Source organism: Chiloscyllium plagiosum, unplaced genomic scaffold (assembly GCF_037043375.1).
Source record: "Chiloscyllium plagiosum isolate Xiang-an unplaced genomic scaffold, Cpla_swu_hap1 HiC_scaffold_53X, whole genome shotgun sequence".
In the NCBI taxonomy this organism is placed as follows: Eukaryota; Metazoa; Chordata; class Chondrichthyes; order Orectolobiformes; family Hemiscylliidae; genus Chiloscyllium; species Chiloscyllium plagiosum.
The window spans coordinates 16,386,243-16,401,768 of record NW_028270191.1 but is presented as its reverse complement, the minus strand read 5'-3'; the positions used below and the strand labels follow the sequence as shown (position 1 = coordinate 16,401,768).

The 15,526-nt window shown below is 41.3% G+C and overlaps 2 protein-coding genes across 2 annotated transcripts in view; one reads left to right on the top strand and one right to left on the bottom strand.

Annotated features, from left to right (window-relative positions):
- The window catches only part of esyt1a (extended synaptotagmin-like protein 1a), a 162,132-nt gene that overhangs the window by 86,032 nt on the left and 60,574 nt on the right, over positions 1-15,526 (top strand). Inside the window, exons 5-8 of the mRNA XM_087985548.1 lie at positions 6,729-6,801; positions 9,595-9,684; positions 11,035-11,090; positions 11,822-11,942. Of these exons, the coding sequence (XP_087841674.1) occupies positions 6,729-6,801; positions 9,595-9,684; positions 11,035-11,090; positions 11,822-11,942 (340 nt within the window). The remainder of the gene's footprint in view (positions 1-6,728; positions 6,802-9,594; positions 9,685-11,034; positions 11,091-11,821; positions 11,943-15,526) is intronic.
- LOC148134653 (uncharacterized) overlaps positions 7,327-15,526 on the bottom strand; it is a 103,469-nt gene continuing 95,269 nt past the window's right edge. The window contains exon 3 of the transcript XR_015755734.1: positions 7,327-7,441. The gene's annotated coding sequence lies outside the window, so the exon portion shown is untranslated. The remainder of the gene's footprint in view (positions 7,442-15,526) is intronic.

The following is a 15,526-nucleotide window of genomic DNA, read 5'->3' as shown; positions in this document are numbered from 1 at the left end:
ACATAAATAAAGGTTGAAGTGGTGATGGGATACTGGCCTCTCTGGAGTTATCTTTGTAGGGCATTCAAAACTAATTGTCATCTTTTTAAGGTGTGAGGGGCAAGATTTAAAAGGGACCTGAGGGGCAACTTTTTCACACAGAGAGTGGTTCATATGTGGAATGAACTGCCAGAGGAAGTGGTAGATGCAAGTACTGTCACAACGTTTAAAAGACATTTGAATAGGAGCATAAATAGGAAAGGTTTGGTGGGCTATGGTAAAAACAATGACTGCAGATGCTGGAAACCAGATTCTGGATTAGTGGTGCTGGAAGAGCACAGCAGATCAGGCAGCATCCGAGGAGCAGTAAAATCGACGTTTCGGGCAAAAGCCCTAATGCAGGCAAGTGGGACTAGTTTAGTTTGGGAAACCTGGTTGGCATGGACTAGTTGAAGGGAAGCATCTGTTTCTGTGCTCTATGACTCTATGGTTGCACATTAATTCCCCATTTAGGAGTGCTAATGGATGCAGAATAATGGATTACTTCTCTGTATCCTCACTCACCAAGTGAAGCAGAAGGCATATGGGAACGGTGTGTAATGGATGACTGAAAATGAGGGTAGCAATGCTATGAGTAGTGGTTGTGGGAAGGATGTATGAGTAATTTGTGGGAGTCATTTAGGATGGAAGGGTGTGGTCTGCGATTGTTTTGGGGAAAGATAGAGAGACTGAGGTAGAAAATGAGAGCGATCGATTGAGAAATAGACAAAAAGTTCCTAGAGGATAAAAAATACATTCCCAGTGCAAAAATCAAGAAAATGCTCAAGCTATTTATTAAAATATTTTGGCATGCATTCTAGAGCTTTAATGAGGTTCTGGCATAAGTACTGTACAAGTGCAATGGCTGTTGGCGCAAAATCAAAGGCGGAAGAGAACTGAATGCAAAGCAAGGCTAGATTAATCAAATGTCTGCTCCAGCTTGTACAACTAAGTACAGTGTCTATCGTATAACAGCCAGGTGTGATTAAATGTATTTCATGTGATGTTGCTCTTCATATTTGGCTTAGAGTTTATCAGCTTAAAAGTCAATGTCTGCAGCTAGTATCGTGAACAGAATGAAACATTCTAGATGTCACTTCAGAAGTTTAAAGTTGTTCCACTTATTGAACATGATATGAAGGTGCTGATGTTGGACCAAGGTGGACAAAGTTAAAAATCACACGACACTTTGATCCTTTTCTTATAAATTCTGTATCCTATGTATCTGCTTCACTAGCTATCTGAAGAAGAAGCAGCGCTCTGAAAGCTTATATTTTCAAATAAACCTGTTGGACTATAACCTGGTGTCGTGTGATTTTTAACTTATTGAACAAACACTGTTGCACACATTACTCTGAGGGCAGTTCCTATTTCTAAGCACTTTCAACTGAGTTTATCCAGCTTCCTGGTCTTTTTTGCTATGGGTGGTTCAACAGCATTTCTCAGAACTCCTTGCAATGTGGCTTTTCAATATTAGCCAACGGATGTGCTGGGTTAGTCAGAACTGTTTCACATTTACTCCAAAGCAAAACATCCCCTTTGTCATCACAACAAAGCTTTCTGCATACCTGAAACAAGTCTTCCAAAATAAGCTATCTACTGCAAGTTCCATCATGGTAAGCAGTTACCAAGAGGGCAGAGAAATCCTTCAAGGACATCCTCACAGCCTTCCTGAAAAACTGCAATATCCCCAATAACATCTTCAGAGCTTTTTTGCCCAAGAGCACCTAAACTGGAGCAGCAGCATTCGCAAAGTGCCAAATGCATTGAGCATTTCCAAAAGGCCTAGATAGTGGACAAGCGCAAACACTTGGAAGGAGTATGCAAATCCTCAACCATCCCACCCACCACCTCTTCAAGTAATACATACCCCACTGTGGCAGGTTGTGCAGGTTCAACATGGGACTGTTTTGCCACCTCAGGACATACAACTCTGGAGTGAAAAAAAGTCTCGTTTGGTCTTGAGGGGCTGTCTAAGAAGAAGATTCTTGTTTGGTATTTTTCTTACTTTATCTCGAATAGGAACAACGGAGTAAGACATTAAGTCCCTCAAGCCTGCTCTGCAATTCTAGAGGAGAAAGTGAGGTCTGCAGATGCTGGAGATCAAAGTTGAAACTTTATTGCTGGAACAGCACAGCAGGTCAGGCAGCATCCAGGGAACAGGAGATTCGACGTTTCGGGCACAGGCCCTTCTTCACAGCACAGCAGGTCAGGCAGCATCCAGGGAACAGGAGATTCGACGTTTCGGGCACAGGCCCTTCTTCAGGAAGGGCCTGTGCCCGAAACGTCGAATCTCCTGTTCCCTGGATGCTGCCTGACCTGCTGTGCTGTTCCAGCAATAAAGTTTCAACTGCAATTCTAGATCATCACTGATCATCTACCTCAAAGCCATATACTCTCACTGACCCCATATCCCTTGATGTCATTAATAACTAAAAATCTATTAATCTATGACTTGAACTTACTTAATGGCTGAGCTTCCACTTCCCTCTTGGGTAGAGATTTCCAAAGATTCACCACCCTCTGAGTTTAGATATTCTTTCTCATTTCAGGCCAAAGTGGCTTGCCTTTTATCTTGAGATTGTGTCTCTTGGGTCTAGAGCCCAGAGACCAGAGAAATATCCTTTATGTCTATTATTTTAAGAATATTGTAAGTTTCTATGCGATTACCTCTCATGCATCTAAACTCAGAATATAGGTCCAATCTCCTCAATCTCTCCTCATAGAACAGTTCCACAATCTTAGGAATCAGTCTGGTGACCTTTGCTGCACTCCCTCTAATCATTCTTAGGCAAGGAGACCAGAACTGCACAAAAGACTCCACAACCATACCAGTGTTCCTTATAATTGAAGAAAGAGTTCTTTGCTTCTGGACTGAAAGTATGTTGTGATATAACATACTGCTTACTTTTGCTTGCTGCACCAGCATGCTAACTTTCAATGACTTCTGAAAACACACACACTCATTGAGCTGCCAACATGAGAATAACCTATTTATTACTACACTCTACATCCTGCCTATTAACCAATCTTCAGTCCAAACTAGTATATATTACTCCACAATCCCATTCACTTTTATTTTGTTTATTAACCTGTGTGGGACTTCATCAAAAGCGTTCTGAAAATTCAAATGCACCACATCCCTGGTTCCACTTTATCCAACTCTGCTAGGAACATCTTCAAAAAAACTCTAGTCAGGTTTGACAGACATGATTTCTCCTTCATAAACCCAAGTTGACTCTGTCCAGTCAGACAGTTCTTTTTCTAAATATTCAAAAATCTTTATAATAGGTTCTAGTATTTTCCCTGATGACATCAGGCTCACAAGGTCTATTGTCCCTGTTTTGTCTCTCTGACTTATTTTAAACAGTGGGGTTACATTTGAAATCTTATCTGCAGGCACTGTTCTAGAATGAGTAGAACTTTAGATGATCATCAATGCATCTACTATCTCTCTAGTCATCTCTTTCAACAGTGTAGGATGAAGGTCATTAGGTCATGAGGATTTGTCAACTTTTAGTCCTATTAATTTTTCTAATGCTATATTTGTCCTAATACTAATTTCTTTCAATTCCATGCTCTTGCTAGAACCTTGGACCTTAATTATTTAGGGAAACATCATGTGTCTTCCTCTATGAAGACAAACACAAAGCACTTACTTAGCTTCTCTGCCATTTCTCTTTCCTATTCTAAATTCTCCTGTCTCTGCCTATGATGGACCTATATTTATCTTTGCTAACTTTTTTTTCCTTTTTACGTACCTATGGAAGCTTTTTCAATGTTTTTGCTATTTTACAGTTGTATTCTATTCTATTTCTCATCATTTTCTTGATCCTCCTTTACTGAATTCTAAAATTCTATCAATACTCAGGCTCACAACATTTTTGGCAACTTTATAAATTTTCTCCTTTGATATAATGTTTATATTTATGTTTAATTTCCCATGTTAGCCATGGCTGCCTCACATTGCTTGTTGAATATTTTTGCCTTAAAACATCTTGTATGCTTTTTGAAAGTCAAGCATTAATTCATTTAATAGGCCATTGCCTAACTAGAATATATTTTTCCAATCCACCACTGTCAAATTCATCCTCTTACCTTCATAACTGCCCTTGTTTAGATTTAAAACTCCAGTTTCAAACTGAACTGCATCTTTTTCAAATTTAATGCAAAATTCTGTCATACTGTGGTCACTATTGCCTAAAAGTTCTTTTACAACAAGATTACTGATAATCCCTTTCCCGTTGCATTATAGTGGATCTAAAATAGCCTGTGCCCTAGTTCACTCCTCAACATATTGCTCAGAAAATAATCTCAAACGCATTGCAGGAATTCTTCCTCTACAGCATCAATACTCACTAGTTTTACTCAATCTATATTTAGATTGGAGTCACGTATAATAACTGTCCTCCCCTTGCTGCATTCACCTGTAATTTTGTAAGTATAACCATACCCTACATTACCACTATAGCTGGTGGTCTATAAACCATTCATTCCAATATTTGCTGTCCCTTGTGTTTCTTAGCTCCACTCAAATAGATTCTACATCCTGTTCTTTCAAATGGAGATCCTCAGTCACTGGTATACTGACCCATCCCTTATTAGCGCTCTACACCATCTCCTTTTCATTTTTGCCAATGGAGTGAGTGTTGCCAATGCCAAGATGGCTGGCAAAGATGAGTCGCACCTGCACGCGTGCAGATGGTGCTAGTGATGTCTCACTACCATGACCGTGCCTTTTTCACCAGGATGCATTTGCACTTGTGTGAATGGAAGTCCCTCCACCTTCCTGAATGTGGGGAGCATTGGCTTGGAGCTGAAGGGGTCCACAATCAAGGCTGACCCCCATTTCACCCCATTGTCTGCCCATTGCTCTGCCCATTGTCTGGATCAAATTTTATTTAATCATGTACAAGAGATATAGAGCGTTTAATTTGGAACCAATCAACTTATCCCTACATACCAGGAGAAAGCCTCAATTACAAGAGGTCTGTTGGCCCTCAGCTGTAAGTTCACCCAGTCTGTGGTTTGGTATATATTTGCCCAAGATTTATGAACTTTCTCCTCCCATTTCTTTCTTTTTTCTGGATTCCTGACCTCCTGCTTTGCCTGACTTAATTTGGTTACATTTTTTCCCAGAGTAAATTCTCTGCTTCTGTTGTACAGGGGGGCCTCCAATAGTACTTGGCAATTGTGGGTGAGAGTACATCCATGCCCCTTTCTACCCAAAGCAGTTTGGAGTGGGGGCACAGAGAGAAGGCACGGGTAAGGGACAAAGATTTGAGGAGAAGGCCATACCCTCAAACAGCGCAAATTCTGTGCATTGTTGCAGAATAAAAGTATTGGGAGTTCTCCATTGGGAACCACTAATAATATATAGATTGGCACTGATGTAGTGGGACGTTAACAGAGTGATACCCCCTTCCTCTATGTTGGCACTGTATTTATTGTGGGGAGCATTTGTGCCTATATGGGTGCCATCTAAGTCCCTCAGATGGCAAATTCCTGTGTGCTCTCCAGTCAATTCCTTTACTGGAAATTGCAGCATCTTTTGTGTGTGAACAAATTGCAGCTGGTTAATCTTGATGATGCCTTTTAGGTTGTCCTGGAAGGATTAATTTAGCAGCCATTTTGGTAGCAACAGGAAGAATACCCCAGTTTGTATGATCTGCAATCTAATGTATAGACCTTGCCTGAAAATCAGGCAGCAGTGGAGCGGAGGTGTGGCTCATTGGACATGTCTAGGTAGCAGTGGCAGATGCATAAGTGCTCTTGAGGTACCTTTGGATCTGCAGATTCTGTCTCTGCCTTAACTGGTCCTCCCTATCCAGAACATGTAGCCGTCTGGCAGTAGATACTGCATCTAAACCTGCCAACCCCCCCTGGGTGTCATTTGCATCTACATTTACTGCTTGAAATGCTACACCACGCAGAAAAAGGGATGGTTATGTAAAAATACAGCATTAGGGGAAAACAAGCTTCAAAATGTTCAAAGAACCTCCTTCAAAGTCTCCCAGAAACAAAAGTGGATTTGAAAATCTAGCCAAAGCAACAAGCTTTATGTGGACTTTCTGGGGCAGGCTTATATTAGGATTAAGTACCTCATTGGCTGGGCAGTGCTTTGGGATGCCCTAAAAGCAAATCTTTCTTTCTTTCTTTCCATAGAATTTCTTACATGTTTGACTGTATTTTTGCATTGATGTAATGTATCTCACAAGTAAAGTGAAAAAAATAAAATGTGTTTTTATAACTTGGTTTGGACAGTTTTTAAATTATCAAAATTAGAGGAAAAACTACAATGAATGTATTTTTCCATTTTCCTTAGTCCACCCACTCTCAACACCATCACTGCATGATAAGGCAGTTAGTGTCATACTCCTGGCTTCTGCCCTACACTGCTCTACAATTGGCCTGTGGCAACTGTGGAAACCCCTCAGAGCTTACCTTCAACAGCCCGGTTGAAGAAAATCTGCTCGCACTTATGAATTTTTGAAACGGCTACTCTGTGTTCAGGATTTTGAATCTAGAGATCTCTGATCAAACACAGCATTCAACTCCCTAACTGATGAATCCTCGATCACAACTGAATGGATTATCCAAACAATCCCAAACAAATGACACAGTTTTGTCCCCATGTTTTTGAAACCAGAATACTGTACACTTCCAGATTCTCTAAAATGGGGTTTCCTCTGTTGTCTTTTCCTCTGTAGTTACATTGGTGACTGTGAAATCAATGTTGAAGTGAAGAAGTATTTCTGCAAAGCTGGAGTGAATGGTATCCAGGTAGGTCATTTGATGGGAAATAGTAAAGCTCAGTACACCTTGCAAACCTGTACACATTTCATAGTACATTTATTGACACTTGAAAAGAAATTCTATTCTATTTAAAATGTCACCTTCAATGGCTCAGTGGGCACATACATCATCAGGCACAGTTCTAAGCCACACAGATTTGGATGGCTTGATCCCTGGCCTGTGCTCAAATCACTTGTAGAAGCTAGTGTAACAGTGAAGGCATGACTCCTGCCCTCAGTATCTCCACGCTAGAGAAAGGGCAAACTGGTCAAGATTCCCAGTCAAGGGACTGTAAATGGAAACTACGTGGGTGGAAGTATGAGGTTCCATCAGATTTGTTGGCAATGGCTTTAGCTCATCAAGCCTCATATGATAACACCTTGTAAATCTGCAACCTCTGTCACCTAGAAGGGCAAGGGCAGTAAAAGCATGGGAACATCAATATCTACTACTTGCCCTCCAAGCCACATAATGTCATTGGTATTTCTTCACAATTGCTGGATCAAAATCCTGGAACTCCCAAACAGCTCTCTGGGTTTACCTACACCACAAAGTAGTTCAAGAAGGCTCACCACAAGTTCTCCAGGTCAGTGAGTGATGGGCAATAATTGCCAGTGATGCCCACATCCTGTGAATGAACAAAAAGGATATCTATTTAACAATTCAATACATTTCTCCAATTATATTGAAGAGAGAATCATCAGAGCTGTTAAGACCCTGCATTGTTATTAGCTTTCAAATAAAGGAATAAACAGCATGAGGTTGAACTGGAAGGAGTCATGTAAGACTGTAAGTTGCGTAAACAAATATCAATATTGTAAGGTATAGAAGCCATTATTGAAGTGGATCAGCGGACACTGAACAAAGCAGGCCATTATTATATATTGACTTCTATAGTACTTTTAGCTGAACAGCTTTTTCTGGCGATTTCTCCTGGATTAAACTTTTCCATAACATCAGTGCTTGCCAGCACAGATTTGTCATAATCCCAAGGAGGTTGTAGTATAATCATGTGCTATGCAATACTCTGACAATGCATTTCCTTGTTGCAGTAATAAGTGACAATCCTGACCACTTAGTCATTCCAGCCAAAAATAAATAATGTGGGTGTGAGGAAATTATGAAATAAGGATAACTGGTTTTGAGAAATAAAATGAAAAGCTGTATTTCCTCATTAAGAATATTGAATACTTTAATTCACCTGTGGAACATAGGTGTCACTAACTAGCTGGCATTTATTGCCCATCCCTGATTGCCCCTTTAGGAAGTGGTGGTGTGCTACCTTCTTGAACTACTGCAGTACATGTGCTGTGGGTTGATCCACAATGCTGTTAGAGAATGAATTCCAGGATTTTTACCCAGTGACAGCAAAGGAACAGCGATATATTTCCATGTCAGGACGGTGGGTGGCTTGAAGGGGAACTTGCAGCTGGTGGAGTTCCCATGTATCTGCTGCGCTTGTCCTTCTAGATGGAAGTGGTCGTGGATTTGGAAGACTGTCTCAGGATCTGTGGTGAATTTCTGCAGTGCATCTTGTAGATGGTACACACTGCTGCAACTGAGTGTTGGTGGTGGAGGGTGTGGATGCTTGTGAAATACTGTTCATGTACCAGCAGCCAATCCACAGTCAGCAACATACAGCCAGCTTGCAAGATATGCCTATTAGCCAAGCACCAGCTGCTATTCACTCACCCAGCACCAGCTGGATTTCAGTAGTCAGTGGAGCTGACAGTCTGCTGCCTGGAGAAAAATGTTTTTGGTTCAAATGGCACAGTATTCTGTGGATTGCAAATAAGGTATCATGAACAAGGCCAATATTATCTAATGATGTCATCAGCAGCCAAACTGCAGACAGTCATCAAAAACCAATCTGACAGTTTGGAAAGGAAAATAGAATTAACCTTTCAGGTTAATGAACTTTCATCATACATTAACTATGTTTCTCTACCTGCACATACCTGCTGACCTGTTGAGTATTTCCAGCACTTTATATTTTTATTTCAGCCCTCCAGTATCTGCAGTATTTTGCTCTTTAACCAGCAGCTAATCTACAAATAGCCGCCAGCAGTTAATCCGCCGCAGCTGATCCGCAACCAACCACATGCAGCCAATCAGCAATCAGTCCCTATCAGGCAATCATTAGCCAACCAGCAGCTGCTATTCACTCACTCAGCATTAGCTGGGTTTCAGAAATCAGTAGAGCTGGCAGTCTGCTGCCTGGGGCAAAACTATCTGGGTTCAGATGGCTCAGGTTACAAAAGCATTGATGGACTGAAAGACTTTTGACTGGAAATGACAGCAAGTGGGTAACAGTACTGTGAATGGAAGGGGGAGAACTGGAACAGTTAACTTTGATAGCAAATTTCTAACTAAATACTGAAATGTGGTTGACACAACAGATCCATGTGAGGCAAGCTTAAGGAGAAAGCTACAGGTCTATAAGTAATCTTGTTATGAATTAACTAATGCAGGTTGTTCTGCTCTAACGTGTTTTATTAATATGAATTTGCTGTAACATGATTTAAAAATTGGGGACACTGGTTCTAAAGCGCAAACTTTTAAAATATGTATTGGTTATAACATAATTCTGGCCTTGTTAGGTTAAATGGTGCTGCTAATTTGATATTCTGACAACATGGGGTTGCATGAAAACAGAGCTATTGTGTTATAGCAAAACCCACTACTGTATGTAACACATTTCTCTTGAGGTGTTGCAGCATTTATTATTCAAGTGTCTATTCCTTCATTCACTGACTCTTTTTTTCACCATCTCTCCTACAGCTTCATGGGATGCTTCGTGTGATCCTTGAACCATTGATTGGACAGATGCCATTAGTCGGAGCAGTGACTTTGTTCTTTGTCCGCCGCCCAGTAAGTGTGTGTATGTAATATTATTGGTAGACTATTGATCTGGAATCTCAGCTAGTCTTCTTGGAATTTGGGTTTGCGTCCCACCATGGCAGATGGAGGAATTTGCATTTAGTAAAAATCTGAAATTGAGAGTCTAATGATGACGTGAATCCATTATTGATCATCAGAAAAACCCATCTCATTTGCTAATGTCCCTTAGGGAAGGAAACTGCCAATGTCACTTGGTCTGGCCTGCATGTGATTACAGCCCTACAGCATTGTGATTGACTCTTAACTCAATTAGGGATTGGCAATAAATGCTGGCTGAGCCAGTGATGCCCATGTCCCATGAGTGAATATATATTAAAAACAAAGAGATTAATACAGGAGAACTTAACTAAGGATTTAAGTCAATAATCTTGATTTGGGATTATTGTAGCTTTTTGCTAAATGATTTTGGCTGTATTCTAGACATGATTCAGAATGAGTTAAGTCTTATGCAATGTGTCTAACACATTTAGCTTATTATTTGCTGCTAAATCACTCCCATTATTAGGAGTTGTGGTGCAAGGTAGTGAAAGGAAGGGATGCTATGAGTATTCAGGTTGACTCTGAGTCAGTGAGTGCTATGACAGGCTGGCGATATAGCCTGGTGTGTCCCTGAGCACACAGTGTCCTTAATGCAGCATTACTGTGAGAGTTACCAGTACAGCCTGAGGTGGGGCATTGATGAGCAGAAGTGTCCTGTAAGTGAACCGGAGATGTGCCATGAGGGTTCTCACAGGCTGGCACATTGGATGCCAATGTCTGTGGATGTGGGGTGTCTGTAGCTGGTGACCATGGAGCGTGTCCTGAGATGTTGGTACCTCATGGTACAAGGAGGTTGTCCTGAGATGTTGGTACAAGGAGGTTGTTTGGAGCAAGCAGTGAGCTGAATTCACCAGGTACACACTCTGATTTCTATGGTGAGAATTCTTGGCATCTAGTTTGTTTAGTGAGTTTGGGAAGGCAGGAAGCTGAATATTAATGAGGTGAATTGTAACATTGATAAAGCATTTAACAAACTATAATCCTCCTTAAGTAGCAACTCTCTGCTGCCCAGCAGGAAACTCCCCCTGCTCCTTGGCAATTTCATAAAAGATGCTACAAGTTGCTCCTAAAATCGAAATCGGCCTCGCCAGACTTCTCACTAGATTCTACCACAAATTCGGCCATAGCCGACTTTGCTCAGATCCCTATAAGGTTCCACCCTGTGTTTGAGTCTTCAATCTGATACGGAAAGGGTCTGTGTTGATTTGACGAATCTGATGCACATGAAATTGAGGTGGTTTTAAATTCTGGAAGTGATTTAGACTTTTTGTGTCCTTTCAGGTACTTGACATAAACTGGACAGGACTTACCAACCTGTTGGATATTCCAGGACTGAGGTATTGATCGATCATAGGGGCAAAACAGAATTAATCTGTTCAGGATCAAAACTAATCCAAAGCATTTGGAAGATAATTCTAAGACCCACACAACTTACCTTCTGGAGTTTGGGATTTCTTTTTACCTTTTTTCCCCACAAATTTTACATCTCATATCCAAACAAAACTAACACACGTTAGAAAATGTAAGCAATAATTTCACAAATATGCAGTATTTTGAGAATTATGACTTGTTCAGAATTTAATATTTTGTTTAAAAGACAACGACCGCAGGATCCTACAGGGAATCCTGTCAATAGATAGTTTTGAAAGTAGCATGTTCGGAAACACTGCAAACAGCTAGAAATACCAGAGAGTTTCCCTGGAACAAAAATGGAAATTGCTGGAGAAACTCAGCAACTCTAGCAGTGTTTGTGGAGAGAAAACAGTTAACGTTTGAGTCCATAGTTCTGAAGAAATCATACTTAACTTGAAACGTTAACTCTGTTTCCTGATTTGCTGAGTTTCTCCAGAAATTTCTGGTTTTGTTTCAGATTTCCAGCATCTGCAGTTCTTTGTTTCAGGTGTACTCAAATAAAACATTTCAGTAAAAGTATTTGCTTTTCATAGGCCTGACCTTTAGATAGCTTTGTGCCTTTTAAGTTTATATCCATTATATTTTTTTATTCCTTTCTCCTCACTGTCTCGCCCTTATCTCTCTCCTGTCTTCTCTATCTTTTCTCCTTGGACAGCTCAAAGTCTGACACAGTACTTATGGACACCATTGCTTCTTTCCTGGTTTTGCCAAACCGAATCACCTGCCCTCTTGTTGGAGAACTCCGTGTGGCTGAGCTCCGTTCTCCCCTGCCTCGGGTATGTATCACACTGTATGATTTCACCAAATTACTGCCAATAAAATTGCTTCTTGTGTTGCGAATACCTAGTTTGTGGACTTAATATAACAAGTAATTAAGATTAGAACAGAAATAGATGATGGCTCTTAATTGATTATTTGATGCCTGGATATGTAAAGGAGCTATCATAGTGCAGTGGTAATGTCCCTACCTCTGAGCCAGGAGACCTGGTTTCAAGTCTCAAATGCTCCAGATGTGCACAATAACACCACCTGAACAGGTTGGTGTGTTTTTTTTGAACAGGGTAAAAGCTGGGACTGGGAGAGAGGTTGGCCTTTTATGGTCAGTAATCTGCACAAAGGAAGTCTGTCTCTTAGTTTGAATCTAATTAACAATGGTTCATGTGTTTTAATATATCACTTTTTTAGTTTAAGGAATTAAATTTTAATGATAGAGTATGGGATAAATGCAATTATAGCAATGAAAGACTGGTGCATATTTAAATGTTTGGGGTCATGTTTCTTTAAGAGGATAACAGCTAGGAAGTTCAGGGTTAGTGTTGGGCTTTAGTAATTGCAAAATTGCAACTGGTTGATTAGAACACCTAAACAAAAGGCAGTACATATTTGTTTGATAGAATTGTATTACACAGGATTGATTTTACATGTTGTACTTTACCCATGGAAGGTAAGATTTCAATTCACCTGACCTGCACATCTTTGACTGTGGGAGGAAACCGGAGCAAACCCAGAGGGAGAATGTGCAAACTCCACACAGACAATTGCTTGAGGTGGGAATTGAACCTGGGTCCCTGGTGCTGTGAGGCTGCAGCGCCAGGGACCCAGGTTCAATTCCTGCCTCAAGCAATTGTCTGTGTGGAGTTTGCACATTCTCCCTCTGGGTTTGCTCCGGTTTCCTCCCACAGTCAAAGATGTGCAGGTCAGGTGAATTGAAATCTTACCTTCCATGGGTAAAGTACAACATGTAAAACACATTTGGACAGGTACATTAGTAGGTAAAGTTTCTTACACAAGACTGAGTCCAGTGACCCTTCGTCAGAACTGGAGACGGGCCTCAGAAACATCCACCTTTTTTTTTCCTCAATCGAGGATACCCCACTATCCCCACAGCTCTCAGCTGCGTCTGACCTCTTTCTGTATTTCTAATCTCACCTTTCCCTTGCCTTCCCTCCCACAATGATAGAGTTCCCCGGTCCTCGCCTATCATCTCACTAGCCTCCACAACCAAAGGCTCATAAGCTGCCATTTCTTCCCCCACCAGCAGGATACTATCACCACACACACAATTTCCCTCCCCACCTTTGTCAGCCTTCCATAGGGACCACTCCCTCCAGGACACCCTGGTCCAGCCCTCCTCTGCTCCCATCACCTTCCCATACCCCCATAGCACTTTCCAATGCAATTGAGGAAAGGATAATATTTACACATTTACCTCCTCTGTACCTACATGATCCAAGGCCCTGACACACCCTACTGGGGAAGCAATGACTTAGCTGCACTTCACACAATCTAGTCTACTGTATTCGCTGCTCATGATGGGGGCACCCCTTACATCGGGCAGACAAAGCACTGACTGGGTGACGATTTTGCAAAGCTCCTATTCTACCATAAAAATGACCCTGCGCTTCCAGTTTTCTGCTACTTTAACACGCTGCCATGTTCCTTGGCCAACATCTGTCTCAGGCTAGCTGAAGTGCTCCAGTGAGGCTAAGTGCAAGCTGGAAGAACAGCATCTTATCTTCCACCTTACATCCTTCGGGACTCAACATTGAGTTTGACACATTCAGAATGTGATCACCCTCTGCCACCGCTAGGTCCCGTCCAATATGGGCTGCTCCCAGCACAGTCAACCCACTTTAAATCATTACACTTCTTGACAGCACTCAACCATGCTATTATCTCCCACGACTTACCAGCAATCTCTTTATTTGCCTATTCATTGAGTCATAGTCATACAGCACGGAAACAGACCCTTCCTTCAGTTCAACTCGTCCATGCCAACCAGGTTTCCCAAACTAAACTACTCACATTTGCCTGCATTTCATCCATATCCTTAATGTTTCCTAGTCATGTACCTGTTCAAATGTCTTTTAAATGTTGTGACTGTACCTGCATTTACCACTTCCTCTGACAGTTCATTCCATATACGCACCGTCCTCTGTGGAAAAAGTTGCCCCTCCGTTCCCTTTTAAATATGATTCCCCTACTTTTGAACTCCCCCACCCTAGGAAAAGAACTTTGCTATTCACCCTATCCATGCCCCTCATGATTTTATAAATCTCTTAGGTGACCCTCAACTTCCTACACTCCAGAGGAAAAGAAAGCCTATACTTATAACTCAAACCTTCCAGTTCAGTAACATCCTTGTAAATATTTTCTTCACCCTTTCCAATTTAATAATATCCTTTCTATAACAAGGCAACCTGAACTGTATGCAATTCCACACCCCCACCCCATTATTAGTATAAATTCCACCTTTCCCCAGCTATCTTCAGTTCTGACAATGGGTCACTGTACTGCAAACATTAACAGATGCTGCCAGACCTGCCCTGCTTCTCCACACTGTTTTTCAGATTTCCAGCATCTGCATTTCTATGTCTCTATTTTGGAATTGGAGCTGAATTAGTTTAAAAGCAATCAGTAAATCCGAGAAGTCAGTTTGAAGATAGCAAAGCAGACCGTGTCATCATGGAGGTTAACAATGTTCTCTTAGAGTCATACAGATGTACAGCATGGAGTTTCAATGGAGCTGCCTATTTGTTGGGAGAGGTGTTCACTTGCAGTTTGGAGCTGGGCAAATGCTAAAGCAGAACTAGTAGCTCCAAGCAGCACAAGTTTTGTTAGCAGACTCCAGGTAGTTTGGGCTCAGGAAAGGTCCCAGGGTGTGATTGCTCCATACCATAGAACGTGGCTCAGGCTAACTGGAAGCCATTGATTGTTCAGTACAGGTAAGAGAAGGAGTGCCAACCACCGTGCCACCTAATATACAGTGTATGTGGTTTTAAATTCTTGTCCTATCTGTTTAGTCATTATTATTTTTTATTTGTTTTGTTCAAGTTTGAATACTTAAGATTTTTGGGCATTTCAATTCAACTTTGAATTCCTGCTACTAATTTTTCTGACCCTTGTTCTTCCACATGTTGTTGTATTCTTACTGTCTATCAAGCCAGATCCCAACAAGGATCTAGTTTGTCTGGTATTCTTTTCACTGGGATCATAACTCCTGTGGTGGGATTGCTCCAAGATGGTGCTGCTTTGGTGTGCAAGCAGCAAAATCCCTCACCAACCAATTATAGCATTATAGTTATGGTTTGATTTGTTTGTGTGGATAGACATTTTTAACTTCACCACTTGAGTGCTAACCAGATGGGGCACATTGTAAGGTGTTTGTTCATTGATTTCGGTGGGATACAACGTCTGCCAACTAACTGCCTATATGGTGATGAAAATGGTCCTGACCCCACCAGTCTACTTTTGAACTGATGCTCCTCCAGATAGAACATTTTTCAATGCCACAAGTACCAGGAAACTAGAGTGGCATAATTTCTCTGGGAAGTATACTCTACTCTAGTGATAACAGTAG